At 40.8% G+C, this 24,005-nt stretch overlaps 1 protein-coding gene across 1 annotated transcript in view; it reads right to left on the bottom strand.

The window, feature by feature from the left end:
* PCNX2 (pecanex 2) overlaps nt 1-24,005 on the bottom strand; it is a 343,407-nt gene that overhangs the window by 166,004 nt on the left and 153,398 nt on the right. Inside the window, exons 18-19 of the mRNA XM_012554495.2 lie at nt 23,783-23,875; nt 22,758-22,908 (exon numbers count right to left, since the gene is read on the bottom strand). Coding sequence (XP_012409949.1) covers nt 22,758-22,908; nt 23,783-23,875 — 244 coding nt within the window. The remainder of the gene's footprint in view (nt 1-22,757; nt 22,909-23,782; nt 23,876-24,005) is intronic.

Genomic DNA, 24,005 nt, shown 5'->3' with positions numbered 1-24,005 from the left:
ACAAAGGAAGTACCATAGGGAGTCAAGTGTATTCCCATAAGAGCTAAGGTTTTAAATCAGACCAACCTGGGTTTGCATTCTAGCCCTATCAACCACTAGTTGTGTGACATTGAACAATGAACTTCATCTTTCTGAACCTCCATGTTCTGTGTCCCCACCTGGCCTCTGAATCTACTACTGGGGAAGGGAACATCTCTCTCTCCTGCTCCTCAAGGCAGAGGGAAAATCTGTCTGCCACAGGATGTGGACTGAAAAGAGTCCCCCAAAATATGTGTTGAAATCCTGGTCCTTGTACCTATGGATGTAATACTGTTTAGACATAGGGGCTCTCTTTTGTTATGTTCTTGAGATCTTACCAGTATAGGGTGGGTCCTAAACCTAAACACTTCTGAGTTGTAAAAAGAGCAATAGACACGAAGACACACACAGGGGGAAGAGAAAGATAGAAGACAGATACAGATGTATCTACAAGCCCAGAAATGCCAATGATTGTTCTCAGCTAGCATTGTTATTGTTGTGTGCCAGTGAGTTAATTCTGACTCATAAGGACCGTATGAGTAGAACTACCCCATAGGGCTTCCGAGGCTATAGACTTTACCGGAACAGATCACCAGGTCTTTTCCCCCTGAGGAGTGGCTGGTGGGTTCGAACTGCCAACCTTTCAGTTAGCAGCCAAGGGCTTTAATTATTGTGCCACCAGGGCTCATTTGGCAGTGACTAGAAGCTGGAATAGACAAGTAGGGAACTTCCCCTAGAGCCACATCCTGAATTCAGACTTCTAGCTTCCTGAACTGTGAGAAAATAAATTTCTGTTCTTTAAAGCCCCTCACTTGAGATATTTATGTTTTGGTGGCACTAAGTAGCCAGATTGGGTAGCATGGGAACACGCATTTGTGGTGCCTCTCAACCACCTCTCACTAGCTGCTCCCTCTGGGGAGGAAGAATCACTGATGGGGCTGTTCACGTGAAAACTTGAAGCCATATTACCGGAGGTGGGGCAAATGTTTCATGCCTGCCTCTGGGGTCCGTAACAAGAGCCAGGGCTCTGTTCAGCTTCCTGCCTCCCTGAGGTAAGCACACCAGGTTCAGGCCCATTAGGTATGCCATCTCATTCCCTCCCTGATGTTCTCAGTTCTACTAGTAACCGTGTGGCTGTGGCGGGCTGCAGTCCCTTATCAGATGGTGGTAAATGAGCCAAATCTGCTCTCCACTGGCAAGTCTGAAGATCTAAATTTAAAATGAAAACAGTAAGGCGACTCCATCGGGCTTCTGATACCACATTCTTCAATGATTTATAGTAAAAAAAAAAGTATACCCCAATAATCTATAGTAAAAACCAAGAGAGTCATACGAATTTTACGTTGAGTTGCAATAGAATCAATTTATGAGATAGTTTCCACTCACAGTAGCAGATAACATAGAAATGACTGTCTCTTCCAGGATTCTTTTTATTTTTTTTTATTTTTTACTGTAGTTTAGATGAAAGTTTACAGAACAAATAGTTTCTCATTAAACAGTTAGTACTTTTCCAGGCTTCTTATCCAGGATTACAGGACAAACTACCTGTTTTCAACCAACTTCACTAGGTCTTTATCCGAAGGATCTCAGGAAGCAACACAAACACACATGCACATGCACAATTGGGAACTGATATTTTACCTTCTTTTTTACATGGCTTACATTCTATATAAGAATGTGTTATCTTTATAACTCAGAAACAAAAAAGCTACCTTGATTTTGATTAAAAATATGAGGAGAGGTTTATCATTTACAAATCTTACTTCAAAATAATTCATTTGAATGGGATAGGAATGTTGAGAATTGATAAAATTGAATATACTTCAAAGATATGGGAAATAAAGTATTATGAGAACAAACATACCAACAATTAACCTAATAAATAGAAAAGAGATGCAATAAGAAATTATCAAGATAAAAATAAAAAAAAATTTTTTAGTGGTAACTGAAACAGGAGGAAGAGTAGAAGGAAAATAAAGTTGGTATTATTCTTAATGGCCAATGTACAATGTTTTCCAGAGTAGATTTGGAAATGTCATTTCACAAGGAATGAATTTTTAAGATATAATTTATGAAATATTGTATAGTCTATATTTTACATATAGATTTAAGAGTTTTTATATTTTGTGCCAGTATATGGGGAAAAAAAAAAAACTTCAATATGCCTCCTCCATTTCTTCCAAGCAAACAACTGTGACCCCATATCCTAGAGAAAATTGATGCTATTAGGCACAAATTCCTTCACCTTCTCACCTTCTCAGCTACAAATTTATCTACTTTCACATCCACCTTTATCTCCCTCTTGCTCCTCCTGAGGCTGTGCCCCCACCGATGCCCTGGGTACCATTTTCCCCACCATCTTGGTTGAGCAGCCATTCCATTGCCTCAAATACAGCTCTTTCCTAATGGCATGTAGCAAAATTCCCATGTTCAACTTCTGCCACTGGGTGTTTGCAACCACCACCTTACTGAACTGCACATGCTAAGGTCACTCGTGACCTCCTAACTCTCAAACATCTGATACTTCTTAGCTTATCTTACTAGACCTTTCTGAGACATAAAATGTCACTGATCCTGCCCTCTTTTTAGAACTCTCTCCTTCCTTAGCTTCCCCAGGCCATCATCTCCTATATGTTCTCAAAACTTTCCCACTTCTCTTTCTTATTTCCTTTGCAGGATCTTCTTTCCCCACCCTTGGTTGTTTGCTTTCCTTGGTCCTCTTTTTTATTTTTCTCATTTTTTTTAGGTGATATTCTCAACACTCATAACTTTAATTATTACTTCCATGCTGATGGCCCTCAAATATATAACTCCATCTCCCATCTCTCTCCTGAACTCCAGATCTAAATATTAAACTGGATAGCTTCATCTGATGTCCCAAAGGAATCTTCAAATACAATATGCAAAAACTGAACTCTGTATCGACCTCCACTTCCTTACACATTTGTCATCCTATTTAATGATACTTCCATTCACTTAGTCATTTAGGCAATACATTTTGGAGTCATCCTAAATCAGTGCTTCTCCATCATAGCTGCATGTTGGAATTACCTGGGGCCTGTGGTAGGGGAAAGGGGTTTAAAATATATTGGCACCTTGGACCTAACCTGAGATATTCTGATATAATTGGGCCAGTGTATTGCCTGAGCTTTAAGATTCTTAAGATCTTCCCAGGTGCAGTCAAGGCTGAAAAATACTGTCTTAAATCGATGATTCTTAACCTTTAGCATGAAAATGAATCACTTGCTAAAATGCAGACTCTGATTCAGTATGTCTCAGGTGGGGCCAGACATAGTTTGCATTGCTAACAAGCTTCTAGGTGAAGCCTGTGCTGCTGGTCCTCAGGATATACTTTGACGGGAAACAAGGACCAACAGTGTCAGCCTCCCCTAGGAGCCTCATAGAAATGCAAATTCTCAGATCCCATGCTGGACTTACTGAATCAGAAAATCTGTGGGTTGAGCCCAGCAGTCTGTGTTTTATCAAGCCCTCCAAGTGATTCTGATATATATTTAAGTTTCAGAATCACTGTTCCTAATAATCTTCCTCTCTACTCTATGACTAATTCTTGTTAATTCCATGTGCTTAGTCCTCTCCTTCCTATTCTCACTGCTTAGACCCTCAACACTGTTTGCCTAATATATACACATATATATATATATATATATATATATAAATATAAAATTGTCTTTTATCTAGTTAGACTCTCTCTTTCCTAATCAAGACTGCCTGTCATTTGGGTGCATTGAACCCCATTTATTCCTACCTACTCACAGACTTTTCACTTATAATTGTCCTCCAATCTACTGTATTGCCAGGATCATTCTCATCGGCATACAAGCATGCTGTAATATCATCCATCTTAATAAAATTTCTTGACCCTACATATCCTTCTAAGTTCAGGGCATTTTCCAGGTATCACCTTGGCTCCCCTCCAATCAGATTCTCCTCTTAACTGCTCCATGAAAGTGCTTTGTTAAGATCACTCTGACCAACACATTGCTACAATGGTCAATCTCAGTCCCCATGTTACTCAGCCTCCCAGAAGTATTTGACCCAGTTTATTGCTCCCTCCTTCTTGAAACTCCCTAGTTGATCTTATCCATTCTCCTGGCTTTAAATATTGCCAATATGCTGATAACTACTAAAAATAAATCTCCACCCACAACCTCTTTTCTGGACTTCATACCAGTATATCCAACTATCTATTCAACATCTCTCAAATGTTTAATTAGCATGTTGAGCTTGACATACTCCAAACAAAGCTCTTAATTTCATGCTCTCTCACCTAAACCTACTCCTCCATTCATTCATTCCACAAATTATTATTGATCACCAACGATGTGTCATGTGAGATAATTAGTACACAAAACATTACAAATCCCCGCCCTCACGGAGTTTACATTCCTGTATGAACGATAAATAAGTACGTTATATAGCATGTTAGGAAGTTGTGGGTGATGAGTGCTATGTAGAGCAATTGAGCAGAGTGAAGAGGATCAAGAATATACTGTAGTGGATCAAGTGGGTTGCAGTGGTAAACAGGATGATCATGGGAGGCATAACTGAGAAGCTGGCTTTTGAGAAGCAAGGTGGCATTTAAACATCATCTCACCTAGTTTCTCAGGCCAAAATCCCTTCCCTACTCTTTCTTTTACATGTTATATATCCAAGCTATAAACAAATCTTATTGACTCCATACTCAAAATCTATCCCAAATTCAACCACATCTCTCTTCCTGTGCTACCATCACCCTGGTCCAAGTCACCAGCATTTGTTACCAAGACTACTGAAACATCCTTCAACCTGGTCTCCTTGCTTCCTCTGATGCTCCCAATATCCCCAGTCTATATACCACGTCAGCAGCCAGAGGAATTTTTAAGAGTCTGGCACTACCCTATTTAAGTGCCCTCAATGTCTTTCCATTGTAATCTGTGATAAACAAATTGTATTTAGCTGATCTCCAAAGATTCAAGCTCCTCTTAGTGTAGAGCTGATATTGGGAAGTGGCACCCCAGCTGAGGATAACATTTCCTGATTATCCTTTGCATATAGGAGGCTCATGTGACTAGCGTTTGTCAACAAATGCGAGCCGAAGTTATGTGTACCACATCCAGGTCAAGGTAGTTAAGTACCAGGTGCATGAGCCACCATGCTTCATCTTCCCTCTATCTGCTGGCACAATGATGTTAAGACTCTGGGGTAACCTTGAGACCACAACATGATGGATCCCACAAGATGGAAGAAGCCTGATCCCCAAGTCACCGTGGCCTTCCTATATGCAAAGAAAGCAACTAGGAAAGCCTTTTGACCAAGCCCCCACTGAACTTCACATGATCAAAAAATAAACTTTTATTTTGTTAAGCACAGAGACTTGGGAAGTATTTGCTATGAAATTTAGCCCACTCTGACTAATAGGAAATCCAAAGTCCTTACCATGTCTTAAACAAACAAACAAACAAAAAACTCTGTTGCTATCGAGTCAATTCCAACTCATGGCTACCCCATGTCTGCAGAGTTGTGTGCTCCATAAAGTTTTCCAGGCTGTGACCTTTCAGAAGCAGATTGTTAGGCCTTTCTTCCAAGGCACCTCTAGGAGGGTTTGAACTATCAACTTTTTGGTTACTAGTCAAGCATTTAACTGTTTGCAGTACCCAGGGACTCCTTTACCATGTCTTGAAGACACTAAGTGATCTGCAAACTTTTTACCTTTCCAGTTTCATTCCCAACAACTTTCTCCATTACTCCCTCTCCTGTAGACACACTGGCTTGTTCATGTTCCTTGAATATTAAATTTGCCACATTTATTTCCTTTCAGGAGCTTTGCATCTGCTAGTCCATTTGCCTGAGATTGTTGAAATATTTTCACGGCTCATGCCCTCATTTTATTCAGGTCTCTGCTCAAGTGTCACCCTGTCAGTGGGTCCTGTCCTGACCACCATATCTAATGACCACTGTATCTAAAACAGCCTTGTCCCTTCACTCTCTACCTCCTTACCTTATTTTTCTTTATAAAACATCTCCCGACCTGATATCTTATTTGTTTATTTGTGTGTTTATTTATTGTCTGTTTTTCCACTGGAGAGTAATTTCCATGAGGGTAGGACTTTGTTGTGTTCACTTCTGGTATCTCCAATGTTGACTTAGTAATTCCTTAGTCAATATTTGTTGAGTAAATGAGTGCATGATCTCCTTAGCTCCAGCATCATTATACTCCATCTGTTTTTCTGCACTGTTGCCACCAAAGATCTGTTTAAAATACAAATCTAGCCATCGTATTTCTGGTGCTCAGAGGCTTTCCTCTGCCCCTATCTGTACATCCCAAGCACTTTGGCATGGCATAGGGGAAAAAAACAGTTGCTCAAGGTGATTCCAACTCATAATGACCCTAGAGGACAGAGTAGAACTGTCCCATAGGGTTTCCAAGGCTGTAATCTTTACAGAAGCAGATTGTCACATCTTTCTCCTGCAGACTGGCTGGTGGATTCGAACCACTGACCTTTCGGTTAGCAGATGAGTACTTAAACACTGCGCCACCAGGGCTCCTATAGGATACAGCACCTTCCATAATCTGTCACTCTGTAACTCTCTAGGGTCATCATCCATAAGTTCCGCTTACATTCCATACTGAACTATATGTGACTACCTAAACATGTTGGATTAAAAAAAAAAATGTTTTGGTTTAACTTTTTTATATACACAGAAGCTTACATAAATTATCTGCCTAGAGCTGTGCCACCAATACCTAGATTAAGGAACAGAGTATTCTCAGCACCTTGAAGCCCTGCAAGCCTGCCCACAGTCACTGCCCCACAAAGGTAACCAACGCCCAGGCCCTGAGCACCATTGCTTAGTTTTGCCTATTATTCATGTGCTTATTATTCTTTTGGAGCCCTGGTGGTGCAGTGGTTAACTGCTTGGCTGCTAACAGAAAGGTCGGCAGTTTGAACCCACAAGCTGCTCCGTGGGAGAAAGAAGTGGCAGTCTGCTCCCACGACGATTACAGCCTAGGAAATCCTATGGGGCAGTTGTGCCCTGTCCTATAGGGCCACTATGAGACAGAATCGACTCTGCTGCAATGGGTATTATTCTTTTGATTAATATTAGGGTTGTGAGATGCATCCACATTTTTGTGTGTAGTTGTAGTCTGTTCATTCCCATTGCTGCATAGTAATCTATTACGTGCCTAAACCACCAGATATTTTTCCAGTCTACCATTGATGGGCATTTGAATAATTTCCTTTATGGCTATTATGAAGAGGGCTGCTATGAATATTCTTGTATACGTCTTTTGGTAAACATATGTATACAGTTCTGTTGGGTAAATATCTAGGTGTGGAACTGCTAGGTTACTGCATGTGCATAGATTCAGCTTCAGTAGATATGGCCAAACAATTTTCCAAGCGGTTATGCCAATTTATATTTTCACAAACAGTGCAAAAGAGTTCCTTCCGTTTCTTCCATATCCTTGCCAAAACATTTTCTCTCTTTTTCATTCTGGTCATGCTGGTGGGTATGTAATGCTATTTTGGATTTCCCTGATGACTAATGCGGTTGAGTACCTTTTCATATGTCTATTGGCCACTTGGAGATTCCCATTTGTGAAGTGGTTCTTCAGGTCTGTTGTCTATAATCCTATTGAATTGTATGTCTTTCTCTTATTGATATTTAGGAGTTGTTTATACATTCTAGATATGAATCTTTAGTCAGATAAATGTATTGAAAATATGTGCCATTTTGTGGGTTGCTTTTCACTCTCTTAATAATATCTTTTGTAGAAAAAAATCCTTAATTTTAATATACTCTGACTTCTCTTGTTCTTCCCCTTTAGGGCCTTTGGTGTCTTATTTAGGACACAAAGATCATGACCGTGTTCTCCTATGTTTTCTTCTAAGACCATTATTGTTCTACCGCTCACAATGAGATCTGCAAGCCATCTAAAATTGATTACTATGTATAGTTTAAGGTAGGAGTCGAGATACACTTCTTTTTTCCGTATAGATTTCTCCTTGACTCTCACCATTTACTGAACACACTTCTAGCGCCCCCTACACTGCAGCGAGCCGTGCCGGCTGCCTTCCTGGAAGGTCCTTCCATAGTTCTACTCGACAGTCTCCTGTTGTTTTTCAGGTCCTGACATCTTGTTTTCTGGAGCTTCACATCCTCCCTCCCAATCCTGCTCCATTACAATCAATACCAGTGGGATGCTAAGGGCAAAGCAGTGGAAGCATCCATGTCCACCCAGTGAGGGAGTATTTACTCCTGACACTGTTCAGAAATGACAGCACATGGTGATAGTAAAAAGGAGCTTGACTCTAAATTGGTTTCATTATTGGTTAAAAATTCTTTATAAATAGTGCACCTCACCTCCTTTCTATCTGCTTTGGGGGTGCACCCCCCTCATTCCCCACCTTTGGCACTCCACAGTATAACCATTTACCAAACACCCATTAGGTGTGTGCCAGACACTGAGCCCAGATACTCTCTATTATCTCTAGTTTCAAGGCAAAGTGTGTATTTCCTTCGTGCCATCACTGTACACAGCGAATTTGACATGTACGGTACCTGTCACACTGCAGGGCACCTATTCATTTAAATATTAATCTTCCTCATTAGCTTGGGAGTTTGTCAAAGTTAGGCACTATGTCTTATTCACTTTTGTATTTTGCAAGTTCTAGCAGAATGCCTGCCATAGAGCTGGGGTCCAGCTAATGTCCATTTATTATTTGATCCTTGTTAGTAGTTGGGGGAATTCTGGATAATTAAATTGAACAAAGAGAGGCTAAAACAAAGCAGCTCCTTAGAATTACTTTTTTATTTTTTTTTAAAAAAGCTTTCTAACTATAACATATTAAACAACATTTCCTATTTTAATCTCTCAGAAAGGACATTCAGTTACAGTTAGGTGTCATTATATACAAAATTATTTTTTTCTGATTTCTCAGTGAATGAGATCAACAGTGTCAGATTGAGGCCATCATATCCTACACAATTCAGCCCGCTTATAAAAATACATTTACAGAGTTCTATAAGCATTTGTCACCAATTCAGAGAAACATGACAACCTTAGATAGATTTCTGGAAAAAGAAAAAAGTAAATGAATTGAAATACAAGCCAATCTCGTACACAGTGCTGTTAAGACAACATCTGAATTAAAATAAAGGTTTAGTGGCTCATTACTGTAGAATGACCTGGGGACTATTTGGATGGAGAAGTGAGATCCAGATTTTCAAAAGCCTGTCACATTTAGTTTTAGAAAATTACATTTTCCAGTGAGTGGAGATAGGGGCTGATTTGCGTGGAGGGACACAGTCCTATTGTAGTCTACAAAGATGTACCACAGATAATGATAACATAAAAATGAGTTTCTGATAAGAAGGTCAGTTTATCCATCTCAGAAAGACATAAAGCAATGGATTTCAAATAAAATGAAACCCACTGCCGTTGAGTCGACTCCGACTCATAGGGACCCGATAGGGTTTCCAAGACTGTAAATCTCTACAGAAGCAGGCTGCCACACCTTTCTCCCGCAGAACTGCTGGTAGCTTCAAACCACCGACCTTTTGGTTAGCAGTCAATCGTTTTAAGCACTGCACCACCAGGGCTCCTCAGCAACCCTATAACTGCCCCATAGGGTTTCCAAGGCTGTAATCTTTACCGAAACAGACTGCCACATCTTTCTTTCATGGAGTGGCTGGTGGGTTTGAACTGCCAACTTTTCGGTTAGCAGCCTAGCGCTTAAGCACTGTGTAACCATAGCTCCTCAAATAAAATAGAAGCCACTAAAAAGCTCTGAACATAGTTATTCACTGAGACTTCAGCTCCTACTGGTTACTGGGGTTTGTGCGTGTGTGTGTGTGTGTGGAAGAAACTATCATAGACATCATTTTAAAGCTTGTGCTTAAGATATTTAGACTTTAGGAAGACGGGGTTTGTGGCATCATTTGTTACCTGATTTTGAACAGTGTGTTCTCAGGAGCTGCATTCATACTGCCACAATAACATAGAGAACACTGAGGCCCGGCATCTTTAAGAGATGATAAACCAGTTTCTAGTCAGAAGTAAAGCACGATAAAGCAAAACAAGATGATAGGAACTCTGTGGCAAAATGTTGGAATTCTGAAGGAGAAAAAGAATTTCTAGAGAACTAGAAACCAGTTTGTTCATAAGTTACATAAACTTGTGTTTTTTTGTTTTTTTAAGCACCCTTAGTCAGGACTCACAGAAGACTGAGCTGGAAACCAGGTCGCACTACATAATTCAGCTCTAGGCTACTACCTGAGGTACTGCAAGGGCGATGAAGAGACAACCATGGACGTATGGATATAGCGTGAAAGCTACCACACGCCTTCACTGATGGATTCTGAATCTCTAGATGAGAAGCCTAGATGAGAGGACAGAAAATGCATTTAACAGTGTCTGCATATGCCAGCAAGCACAGCTACAGAAATAAAACCAAATCACTTGCCATGGAGTTGACTCCGACTCACGGTGACCCCATGTGTTTCAGAGTAGAACTGTGCTCCACAGGGCTTTCAATGGCTGATTTTTTGAAAGTAGATCACCAGGTCTTTCTTCTTAGGCACCTCTGGGTGGACTTCAACCTCCAACCTTTCAGTCAGCAGCTGAGCTTGTTAACTGTTTGCATCACCCAGGGACTCCAAACCACAGGCATACATGTCATATATTAAGGGAAAAAGCATTTTAGATAAAGATCCAACCCAAGGCATGGTTTCCCTGGTCGATGGTCAGTACAACATGTAGCCAAAGCAGGGCTGGGGAGGGGGTGGGGAAAAGGAGTTAAGATAAATGTCCAGGAATGACAGTGTAGAGAGAAAGCCCCAGCTGCAACCTTTGACTTCAGGTTTTGCTAACCCTAAATACTGACAGCAATTTAATCACACTTCCATTCTTAGCTATTTCTAAATTCTTTCCACCAACCTCAGTAACTTATCCCAACCAAATGCTACAACTTCTAGATAAAGAACACTTTCAATAGATGAATGAAATGCATACTGAGTCTTCATATTTGGGGATAGAGGGAGAGCAAATAGACAGATGAATCATAATGTAGGAGGATGTTAAAACAAAAGTCTAAGTCCAGAATTCTGAATTCTAAAAGATTAAACTTAATCTTTTCTTATGGGACAACCATGGAAAACTGATTGAAAAAAAGAAAACTTACAGATGCAATAACATGATAAATGTTTCTTCAGTCCTCAAATTGTCTCAGTATTCATACCGAGTAAAGTTAAAAACAAAACCTTTGCAATGATATTTCATAACTGCCTTTCTGCAATGTCCTGAATATGCAAAGAGATCATGAAAAGACATTACTTTAGCATTATTATTTCTCTTTTCCCTGGAATATTAGGCCCTTGAGAAAAAGAATGCCAGCTAACTGTGCCATTTACAAGTTTATATACAACTTATTATGATTGAATGCTTTAAATTTTCTTAAAGGATTTTCAGATTGTGTTTTATTTAGATGGTTTTGTTAATAAAATAAATCCTCCTCAATAATTAAAAGTTAATAAAAAATCCTCATGATGTTTTTATCTTTAGGAAGACAATTTTCTCCAGTTCAAATCTTAAATTACATTTTAAGCTGCTAGGATACCAGGGCTCCGTCCTGAATAGCGGCCAGACATGTTTACAAGCATTTCAGTACTGTGCAGTTCAATCAACTGACCCTGGTTTATCCCTGAGGCTTCTAAGGCAAAGAGACTCTACAAAATGAAATTATCCTATCCAGGCTGTTAGCATCCTCTTACTATAGGCAGTTGCATTTCTCAGTCTCATTTTTCCTGCTAGGACATATCCCAGACAGAAAAACCCTTAGGACTAACATGTACATATGCCACGATTTATTCTCTACAAATAGGCTTAACTTCCAAAGCCAGTAGCATGAATCGAGAGTAATCTTTGGTAAATGTAAAGCATATCACATCGCCCTGCCACTCAAAGACCTTGAACTTTACTTAGGATAAATCCAAGGTCCTAATGAGGTCTACCGGGCCCTGTAGGCTGTGGCTCCTGCTGTCTCCAGCCTCTCCTCCACCATGCCAGCCCTTCTTCCCAGCACTCCAGCAACAACGGCCTTTCTGCTCCACAACAAGTCTGCTCAAGGCTTTCCCACATCTTCTCCTCACGCTGAAATTTTCTTCCACTTGAAGGGCTAACTTTCTACTTATCCATCAGGTCTCAATTTAAATGTCACCTCCTCAAAGAAGTCTTTTCTTTTCCCTTACATCTACATTACAAATACCAAACCAGTTGCCATCAATTTGATTCCGATTCATGGCAACAGAGTCAGAGTAGAACTATGTTCCACAGGGTTTTTTTCAATGGCCGATTTTTTGGAAGTAGATTTCCAGGCCTTTCTTGTAAGGCACCTCTAAGTGAACTCAAACCAACTTTTCAGTTAGCAGCCAAGAGCATTAACAGTTTGCACCATCCAGGGACTCCAAACCTACGTTAGAATCCCTTTATACTTCCTCGGGAGTCCCTGGTTGGTACAAACAGTTAAGTATTGGGCTGCTAACTGAAAGGCTGGAGGCTTGAGTCCACCCAGAGGCTCCTCAGAAGAAAGGCCTGGTGATCTACTTCCAAAAACTCAGCCACTGAAAACCCTATGGAACACAGTTCTGCTCTGACAGACATGGGGTCGCCATAAGTCAGAAATGACTCAACTGCAACTGGTTTTTGTTATTTTATACTCCTTCATACTCCCTGAACTTTTCCTTCGTTGCACTTCAAACAACATGAACACACGTACTGATCTGCGTCATTAATGCCTATCTCTCCCAGTTACGTGTGACTACAACTGGCAGGGCCATGGCTGTCTTTCTCAGTTGGATTCAGCACTTAGCACTGCACCTTGTACATAGGAGTCACTCGGTATATGTCAGGCAGCATAATGGATAAGATGATTGATTGATAACTTTATTAACTGAAGAGGACATCTGGTAGAACAAAGTCTGAGAAGAAGTTTAACAGAACGGAATATTGGAGCCGGTGCTTCCAGAGCGCAACACTGGCTACCTTGCAGGGGCAAGAATTTTACTCCTGGCTGCAGCCCTCCCCCCTTTTCTCACAAGGCTCACCCCACAAGGGCCCGTCCATGACTGTCTTGCTCACCAGTGCCTCCCTCCCCAGCATCTGGCACAGACCCTGGCACACGTTAGGTATTCTATATATAGTACTGAATGAATAAATAAATATTACAGGGTTCAATCACATGGCAGACTTCTCAAAGAAATACAAGGTGGTGAAGAACGACATAAGGGAATCATTACAACTAAGGTTTACATTTTTCAAGGAATAAAAATTTTAAGTTGTTTCCTTTATGGTTTCTGACTTTGGGATCATGCTTAGAAATTTTTTTCTTCCCCAACCAAGATTATGTAACTTTGACCTATATTTTTGTGCAGCATCATTTGGGTTTCTTTCTTTTTCTTGCTTCCTTCCTTTTTTTTTTTTTTTTTCCAGCTTTTTAAATAATCCATCTGGAATTACATTTGATATAAAGTGTAACTTAATTTTTTTAAATGTCTAGCCCATTTTCCTAAAACCACCCCATTTCAGCAGGAATGAAAATATGCCCTTCACATCTCCTCAAAGGGCTGGAGAAGCTCTTGGGAGAATCAGTGCAATAATGTGCTTTGTCTTCTTGACATAAAGGTACTTATTAATACTAAGTCATCATATTTAAAACTGAAAAAAACTAAAGAATTCATTTATAAACTTTTCATAGGAAGAAGGTTAGATCAAAATTTACACTTTCCAATATCCTCACTGTGGCCACATGATGAAAGATATTCCTACTTAGAACAAGCGTCTTGCCAAGAGCAGGGGCTATGTGCAGCCTCATTTCTGTATCCTCCACATGCAGCATGGCACCCAGGACATAGTAGTACTCAGTAAATGTCAAATGTGGAAAATAAGAATTCCTCCCCCAAGCAAACTGTGACTTGAATGTTATTTCAGTGACAGGGTCACTTTAAGACACCATTCCTATTGTGCTACTTGCATCCTTATATACTATCCTATCATGTGCTCTGAGGGTTAAACTACTTAGATCTCAGCAGACTGGCATTAAGGAGAGTGAAACAGGACTCACCACGGGTGGCTTCTCCTGCTGGAGCTGATCACTGACGTCATTCCTTCCTAAGCATAAGGTGCTACCACAACCCAGAGCTGCTGCAGGGCTGTCTGCATACAGACTGTGTGCTGCATATTTAGACTTCCTGAATTTTAGTGCTATGTATTTCTGTACGCCTCCAATTACTGATCATTCATTTAATTTTCACATTGTTTAAGATCATCAGCAGTTTTGGAGAACCCCAATGGGCACCTGGGTAAATGTCCTGTGGCTTGTGGAGAGCTGGAATCTGAGGTTGGCAGCTGTCCTCAGCCCTTTTCTTCTTATTCCTGGCTGTGGTTAGCCTGTGCTTCTTCAGCCTCCTCCTGTATGTCCCCCTTTCACACAGAGGTAACTAAATTCCACTTTCCTTTTATCGCTGCACTGTGAACCTGGCTTCACTGCCAATCCCCTGCCACCTCTTCCAACCTTGTGGAGACTGACACAGAAAGATAAGCTTCCCCCTGGAATAGGAGGAGATCTGCCAGAGCATGAGAATGGGGGGGGGGGGCAAAAGGAGGGGGAGGCGGGAAAGGGCCTGGCAGAGAGGAAAAGAAAATGAGGGGAAGTGAAGGTGCATAAAAATAATAACAATAGAGGGAATAATTAATGCAGGCAGAATTGCAACTGACAGTCTATTTTCTTTAAAAATAAATCATCTAAAAGTCACTTATTTGGCATTAGTGATACACTTTCCCATAGAAGCATCATAGCAAACGGTGACTCAAGTAGTACTAGTTCAATTCAAAACTTCAAAGTACAGGTACCTGCCACATAACGTCCATTTGGGTAACGTCCGACTGTGGTCTCATAAGTTTTGTTTTGTTTTGTTTTGTTTTTTAAGGAAAAGCAGCTCTTCTTTTATTATTTCCCCCTAATGGTTTTAAAGACCCCAAACCCCCAGAGTGAACAAGCGCCCAATCCCCCCAGCACCTCCAGCTCTGGGTAGTGGTGGTGGCTCCACATGACCAAGAAGTGGCCGCACCAAGAGGGTGGAAGCAGTCAGGGCCACCACCACCAATGGCGCTCCTGGCACCCACACAATGCTCCTCGCCCAGTCCTATTTGGCCACATTTCCACTTCCCTGTGTGCCCCCTACCCTGCAAGTGGACACATGCAAAGTGCAGCGCAAACCCCACGTGGCCCACAGCCACACATCCTGCAAGGCCCGCCTCAAGTATCTAGTGGATGTAGCTCTCCCACTTTGTCTAGTGGGCAGGCAGTGGCAGCGGGGGATGCTGCCTGGGCTGCTCCTGCTCCTCAGGAGGCAGAACGGCGGGTGGGTCTGGGCATGTAACCCCAGAGACTGCCTGCTTATAACATGGTGTTCACACAACGTTCAAATCCCATAATGTCCTATTTCACAGAACGTATCGTAGACGTTAAGCAACACATGACTGTATTTTAGTCACTTTTAATTAAAGAGGCTTTAGAGATTTTTCTAGGTTGCTAACTACCTCCTGATGCTAGCATCTTTTTATCTGGGGGGAAAGGGGTTAGGAATACACGCCTTCCCTGTCTATACCAGGTCCTCATCACACACACAAAGACAAAATTGTCCTGAAGACCCCCAGCACAGCCTTCATGTTCCAAAATCAGACAATGCCTGCAATGCTACATTTTTTTAAATCTATCATTATGTACATTTCAAAGGATTTTTACATATAGAATCTGACTTGATTTAATAACCATGGAAATTCTGTGAAATAGGTCATTCACCTATTGACAAAAACTGTAAGACATCCAGATTATAAAGGTCCACCAACTGTCTAGCACAGTGAATGAAGCAAGGCACAAAGCAAGATATACATCAATGAAATTTCAAAACCTGGGGAAGAGGAGGAGAAGAAAGAAAAGGAGGAGATGGTGGGGGGGTGGGTGGAGACGCACCAAATCTCAATAAGAGTGCTTTCTGACTGCCAAAGACTATGCCAAATGTTTTACATTTATTATAGTAACCACCACTATTGGTGATAGAATTGAATGACAATGGTTAAATACAATTAAATTGTGACAGAGCCAGGGTTTGAGCCCATCCAGTCTTGTTCCAGAGCCCATTCTCTGGGCCATTACATTATGATTCCCTCCTAAAGTTTCCGAAAGCTTCCTGCAGGGAAGAAGCTGGTCACATACAAAAGGACCAGGAGTCAGAAAGACATCAGACTTCTCAACAACAGCAGAGGAAGCTAGAAGACAATCGAACAATACCTTAGAATTCTGAAAGGAAAGTGTTTACAACCTGGGATTCTACACACTTTAAACTATCAATTAAGTACAAAGTAGAATAAAAACATTTTGAGACACAATGTCTCAAGAAGTCTCCTTCCCATGCACCCTTTCTCTGGAGTGACTGGAGAATATAAAGAGAGAATAAATCAAGGATGATTGGAGCAAGTTCCAGGAGTCTGGAAGGGAGGGAGTCTGGGAGAGGCATATGGAACTAACAGATTATCTGACAGGCTTGGACTGAGAGGTATTTTACATAGCTAATGGAAAGCCTAGAAAATACAAAAACAAAAATCAGAAAAGAAAGGAAATGGGCTCAGAACGGAACAACATTTAAATAGACATAATAGTTAAAAAAAGAACTGAGTACGGGCTTAACAAAAATATTAAAACTATGGTGGGAGGAGGGGAAAACTGTTAATGGATGAGGGAAGATAACAGAGATAAATATTTTTCCTAAGAAGAAGTCAGTAGATAACCAAATCTGAAATATCAAAAAAGAGCAGAACATGCATACTACTTAAGAAAATACCAGTAGACATACCTAAAGGATAGAAAGTAATTTTTTCTGGAGAGGAGGAATCAGAGATGGGAAGACTTTGACAGGGAGGGGTCTGCCGCTTTTCATTATATCTTTTTCTATTTGATTTTTAACACCATGTATTACTTTGATATAAAGGAAAAATAAATTAGAAAAAGCAATCCCTCTCAGAACCATGTCTATCACATGCAGAAACCAGTTTATCTGCAAAGTGACAACCGAGATTTGCTAAAGTGTAAAATAAATCTCATTTTAGAATTTTAAATTCCAGGCTTAGTGAATTTGTTTTATTAGAGTGAAATTTTTTAAAATTATAATTTAAATGAAATTTTCAGTAGATGTGGTTTAAAATTTCTATAAACTTTCATCCATGTATTCAAATACACCAAAAACGAAATCATAGTTCAAGCTTTTTTAACAACTGTTTTTTTCACAGGTGGATGAGCCTGTTCATGTGTATCTTACAATATACATGTATACTTCTATCTTTCAGGGCCTAACCTTTAAATCCCAAGACTTTTTCTATCTACGTCAGCCTAAATGAACTCTTCCTTCAGTGAATTTGCAAGCACTAATCATTTATTTGCTCATTCAACCAATGTTTACGGAGCACCAACTAAGTATCAGATATTAATTCAACATGTAATTATACAGTTCCCTATATTTTCTATTTTGTATGCATATCCAAAAAACTGGAAAAGCTTAACTAATTAAACAGGCAATTAATTGTAAGCTTCCCACTTAGGCTCTGAGCCATATACTTCTCTGTATTTCCTGCATGACTGAACACAGTGCTACACCCCCACGTCACCATCGGTGTGCAGCAACCATGGCTCCGATGTTTTGGAGTAGTCACTGATTTAGTTATTAGACTATAAACTCTCTGAAGACAGAAACAATGTCTTATTCATTCCCTCTGTCACTGGTTTATAGGGTGTCGCATCATACAGGTACTCAAAATAATTAGCATTTTCTGAGTGAGTAAATAAAGATGTAAATGCCAATAATGCATTTATTCTTTGTCTTGATCTCTCTTAGCCCCATTAAAAGTCACTTTTATGGTAAGACTGCAGTCATCAAATCAGATGTGTTCATATCTGCTGATATTTTTAATAGCTGAGAATTACACAATTATGGAAATTTCACTTTGGGAGTCTATGTCAGTATATGATGAAATGTCATTATTCGCTTTTCAAAACAGCTTCTTTTGGAAAGTTCTTAGATAAAACAAACTCTCCAACAGATTCAACCAGAATCGGCATTATAATTCAGGAAAATAGGCTTGCTTTATTTTCTAAAAACACAGTGCTCCTTGAACATTGAGTCTCAAAAGTTCCATCCTTGATTAACCCAATGCTGTCTGTACATTGTCTACACTGTCATTTCCACATGATTCACTTATACTGCTGGGAAATAGAACAAAACAAAACAAACAACAACAACAACAAAAACCAGTTCACTCATACCCATTAATATAACTCAGTTATACTAACATCACCATCATGACTGCTGAACTGTACTGTAGGTAATAATGTTTCAGCCTCTTGGCTCAAATATGATGAAACTGTTCGTTGGGGTTAGGATGAGCTGAGTTTTATGTAAATAAATTAGTCTCAAAGGTAAGGAACTGAAATGGCCGAAAAGTTATCTTTCAATTTACAGTCTTCAACTTTAGTTGAGGTTGAATATTTAATTCCATTTCATCATATTCAGAATTTTATATGAAAATTAATTTGGTACCTCCTTGTTCTACCAAGGATCCCTGGTGGCGCAGTGGTTAAGAGTTTGGCTGCTAACCAAAAAAAGGTTGGCAGTTCGAATCCACCGGTCACTCATGAAATATGTATCAGAAGTACGAAGAAAGGAAAGTAAACTGCAAGAAAGTATATGGACCAAATTCAAAATGTGCTCAGGGGATACAGAGCCAACAATATTTCAGTCAAATTTAGATTAGTAACACTACTACACGAGCCTACCTCTGTGCTAGGCACCAGTGTAAGCACTGGAGCACCAGCCATGAGCAAGCTGGCTCGGAGCTCACAGGCCACCTCAGAGACTGGTCATTATGAGGGCAGTGAAAGTCATGGAAAGGGAGGCTTCGGGCACAGCCAGGAATCAGGTCCACTCTAGGTGGTCAGAAAAGGACTTCTGAGGGGATTGAACATTAAACTGAGTCCTGAAGGACCTAAAGTGGGTGTTAGCCTGGTGAAGCTTGAGAAAAAGTGTTCCAGGCCAAGGGAACAGCAAGTTGAGGGAAGTGAGAGAGTGTGGTGTGTTTGAGAGACAGCAAGAATGCCCAGAACCTACTGTGGTGAGTCCATTTCAGACCAGCAAGTAAAGCCCTGTAGAGTTAGTAGTATTAGGATACGCATGTTAGACTTTGCGAGACCCACCACAGTGATACGGCTTTTCTGGGTAATGATGCCTGCAAAAACAGTCTGAGAGCCACAGTCACATTATGCACTATCAGCCATCTGGACCAAGAGCAGCCAGGGTAGCCAAAAGAGCACGAGACTGGGCGTGAGCGAGATGACGCGGATCCCCGTCAGTCATCGGCCACAATCTCAGCATGACCCATTGCCGTCAAGTTGATTCCAACTCATAGTGACCCTATAGGGCAGAGTAGAGCTGCCCCTAGGGTTTCCAAGGACAGCCTGGTGAATTTGAACTGCCAGCCTTTTGATTAGCAGCTGTAGCTCTTAACTACTACGCCATCAGGGTTTCCTGACCCAAGGTAAGTTCTTGAATTCTCTAGGCTTCAATTTCCTCCTATGTAAATGGATAGAATAAGTTTACATACACTCTAATCCAGGAACTCCAAATAAGCCTCATTTCACATGCCAACTCCACTTATTATCAGTGTGTGTCGCTGGCCCAATTTTAAGGTTCTGTTATCAATTAGGAGTCCTGGGTGGTGTATATGATTAACAAGCTCAGCTACTAACAAAAAGGTTGGCGGTTCGAGTCTACTCGGAGGCTCCTTGGAAGAAAGCCCTGGTGGTTTACTTTCAATAAATCAGCTGTTGAAAACCTACTCTGACACACATGGGGTCACCATGAGTCAGAATCTACTCAGTAGCAACCAGTTAACCAGTTGCTAATCAGTTAGTGATGTCTGCCGTGGGGTCAGGGCACTCAAGTGGCATGCTACAGACCTGCTATTCCTGCTCTGATCCAAGCTCTTTTCAGGTATAACATTCTGAATTCTATGAGAAAGAAGATTGTAGCACAGTTTTCATGTTAGAAGTTATCTGACTGGCTTGAGTTTCCTGTGCATGTTTTGCTGCTGGTGGATAAAATGAAGAGTGAAATACCTAAAAGGCAGAACATCAGGAAGAGGAGGCAAAAAAACTCAGGGCCTGGAGGATACCAAAATGGATACTAGGTCTTAAATAACACAACCATATTTTAAATTTTGTGTATTTAGTTTTTCCTTCCAACACACATGATTCTGAAATGCAGGTCTGTTTTCCATTACATACCTAATTTGTCAAACGTGTTGCTCTTGGCTAGAGATCAGGCTGCTTATAGACAGCTAATGGAGGCAAGTGAGAAACATCCACAAAGCCTCTGGTGGAGCCTGTGTTAACAAGTGTGAACTTCTCCTGACCTGCTCTACAAGATACACAGAGGCCCAGTGCCGCCTGCTCTCCCCTCAAAGAGGAAAGGACAGATATATACCCACACGTTTTATTCTTTCCTTAATCCAATACTGAAAAAAGTCATGCAGGTTTAAAATACATAAATGATTCTAATTTAATTTGGGCTCTGTTATATTCAGTGGAGTCCCTGGGTGATGCAAATGGTTAGGTTCAGCCACCAACAAAAAGGCAGCTCTGAAGGAAGGCCTGGTGATACACTTCCAAAAAATCAGCCATTGAAAACTCTCTGGAGCACAGTTCTACTCTGACACACACGGGGTCCTGTGAGTCAGGGTAGACTCAGATGGCAACAATAACAACAAACACTGGCATCAAGCTCATCATACCCTACTTCTCCACTAAACAATCCACAGTTTCCTCACGTTGGCATACTTTACTCTGGATGTTTCTAATGAAGGCAGCTCCTTTTACTTACCTGGGCATGCTTCTTGAAGAAATGCTCTCTATCTTGGCAGCATCTTCCTGAGCTCCTCTGCTTCTTCTTTTTTAATTATTTTCCCCCTTTCTCTTTCTTCACACTAAACTACTGGACTTGCTAATGACAAAGCTGGCTGAGTCTAGTGCTTTCCCTCGAATCAGCAAATCTTGGCTGCCCTTGTATAGTCCTAAGCCTGGTCATGGAGACACCTAGATAAGTCACTTAAACGTCTGAGAAGTTACTAGAGGCGGAACAATTGCATGCAGAATTAGCAGCATTAGTCAGCTTAGTGATAAACTGTGACCGATAGCTTTCATGTATCTTAAGAAGAGATAATAGCAATACTTCTCCCATCTATTCAGTCACAGAACATGGAGCCACAGAGAGACAAGGAGAGAACTAGTAGGATAATTCCTGAGAGATCTCTTATGTAGAACCTCTGAAATTGTCATTATTATCAGACTAGTACATAATCATGGCCAGAGACAGGCCATCTACTTCTCAAGTTAATAAAGCAAGTTAAAGAAAATTCAAGAGCTCAAGGGTTCTGAAAGCTAAATGCCTGTGTCTGCTACACCTTCACCATTTTGTGGAGGATGGCAGGACAACCAAGTGATGTTCTTCTTAGTCCCCACTTAACATAAGCTGGAACAGCATAATCTTCAGGTTTTAATGGCATAAATTAAATTTTTCTCACATACTAACAACCAACTAATATTTGTATAAAACATACTTCTAATTCACCTCACTTCAACTTTCTTGTTCTGATTGGCTAGGATATATGGGAGTAACACTGTATACTTCAAAGTACCCAGTCTCATAAGACAGTACACAATACTGGGGAAGTCAGCACAACTTGACCAAGGCAAAGTCACAGAAGCTTCGTAGACACTTCCAGACTCCCTGAGGGACATAATTACTGGGCTGAGGGCTGCGGACCATGGTCTCAGGGGACATCTAGCTCAACTGGCATAACATAGCTTATAAATAAAACGTTCCACATCCAACTGCAGTGAGTAGTATCTGAGGTCTTAAAAGTCTGTGAGTGGCCATTTAAGACACTCCACTGATCCCACCCCATCTGGGGCAAGGGAAAATGAAGAAAAGTAAAGACACAAGGGAAAGATTTGTCCAAAGGGCTAATGGACCACAGCCTCCACCAGACTGAGTCCAGCACAACTAAATAGTGCCCAGCTACCACCACTTACTGCTCTGACTGGGATCACAATCGAGGGTCCAAGACGAGCTGGAGAAAAATCTAGAACAAAATTCTAATTCACAAAAAAAGACCAGACTTACTGGTCTGATAGAGACTGGAAAAACTCTGAGAGTATGGGCCCCGGACATCCTTTTAACTCAGTATGGAAGTCACTCCTGAGGTTCACCCTTCAGCCAAAGATTAGACAGGCCCATAAAACAAACAATAGTACATGTAGCTCAACCATGTATACTAGACTAAATGGGCACACCAGCCCAGGGACAAGGATGAGAAGGCAGGAGGGGAGAGGAAAGCTGGACAAATGTAAATGGGGAACCCAAGGTTGAGAAGGGGAGAGTATTAACACATCACAGAATTGGCAACCAATGTCATAAAACAATTTGTGTATTATTTAATGAGAAACTAATTTGCTCCATAAACCTTCATATAAAGCACAATAATTTAAAAAACAAACAAACCCAGTCTCCATTTTAAAGTACATCTACCACTATAATTTTTTTATTATGAGTATGAGGGATACATTACTAACCTGTCACTTCGCGTTGCTGATACTCCCTGTTTTTAAGAACAGGGTGAGAAATCCACATCCAGGGACGATGTTTGCGGAGTTGAGGGAGGAGATAATGTGCTAGGAACCCCACGGTGCCAGCTAGGACAAAGAGCACGATGCTGAGAAACGGCTGTAAGGAAAGAGGGAAAAGTCTCCTTATCTCGTTTAGAAAGAGATGCCAAGGGATGCCCATAGATGGTATATGATGCTGTTATAGCTTCCCCTTTTTCATCTTAAAGAGCAGATGGTCAAGTTCAGTTGTTTCTGGTCCTGAAGGTTTCTTCCACCTAGAGGCACCTGATCTGTGTGTTGAGACCCACTAGATTGGAGTGGAGAGCTGGCCTGTGCACTACACAGGCCAAGAGGAAGGTTTCCAATTGGCATGTGTTTTTTTCTTTGTTTGTTTTCTTATAAGAAGAGGTGGAGATAAGAAATTTTGCTAACAGATTTTTCTTCATTGAAAGGGGAGTTAATAAATGGGCTTTTTTTTTTTTTTTTTTGGTAGAGATAGCAACTCTCTGTAAGTACTTTAAGCCACAAATCTCTCCCAGAGTCCTCCACTTTTGTTTTTCTAACTGAAAATCATGTTCCAATAATCCTTTTGGCTCTGTGATCTCTGTCTCACACCTGATACAGTAACTGGCGGGAAGGCCTCTCCTCTCTCCCTGACTTATGGTGCTACACCTTTAGCCTGTCTCATTGCTATTAATCATCACCACAGCAGACTCCACAAAGATATGTTACTGCTCTTACAAACAAAACAACTCCCTGGTTGAGAAAAAGAGTGAGGATAAACGAACTGAACCAAGTTTGTGTTCTGGACCAGATCACATCTTGGACATAACTTTTAACAAAATGAGGATATATTCCTTAAATCTTTCAACTGGCATTTTGTTTTCTTCCTCTGGCTCAACTCTCGTTGTCAATACCCTATAGCTCCACAATCAGCTCTGTTATTAAAGAGAACGGGCCATGGGAAGAGTTAAAGTTGAATGGATACCTACGCGCAAGGAGAGGAATACAGTGCTGGCACTGACGGCAAACGAGAGAACGGCAGCGACTGAGCAGACAATGAGATCCGACTGTAAGGTGTCCTTCTGGAAAGAGACATCAGATGGAAAGTTGCTGTTCGCTTTTCCTCTCAGAAATTCTGTGTAATCAGGTAAATCAGATGATAGGACACCGACTCTGGTAAACTGCTCTTTCAACGCCTGGTTTACCAGGTAT

Source organism: Trichechus manatus, unplaced genomic scaffold (genome assembly GCF_000243295.1).
Source record: "Trichechus manatus latirostris isolate Lorelei unplaced genomic scaffold, TriManLat1.0 scaffold00021, whole genome shotgun sequence".
NCBI lineage: Eukaryota > Metazoa > Chordata > Mammalia > Sirenia > Trichechidae > Trichechus > Trichechus manatus.
The sequence above is the reverse complement of the archived record's forward strand: the minus strand, read 5'-3'. Positions and strand labels throughout refer to the sequence as shown.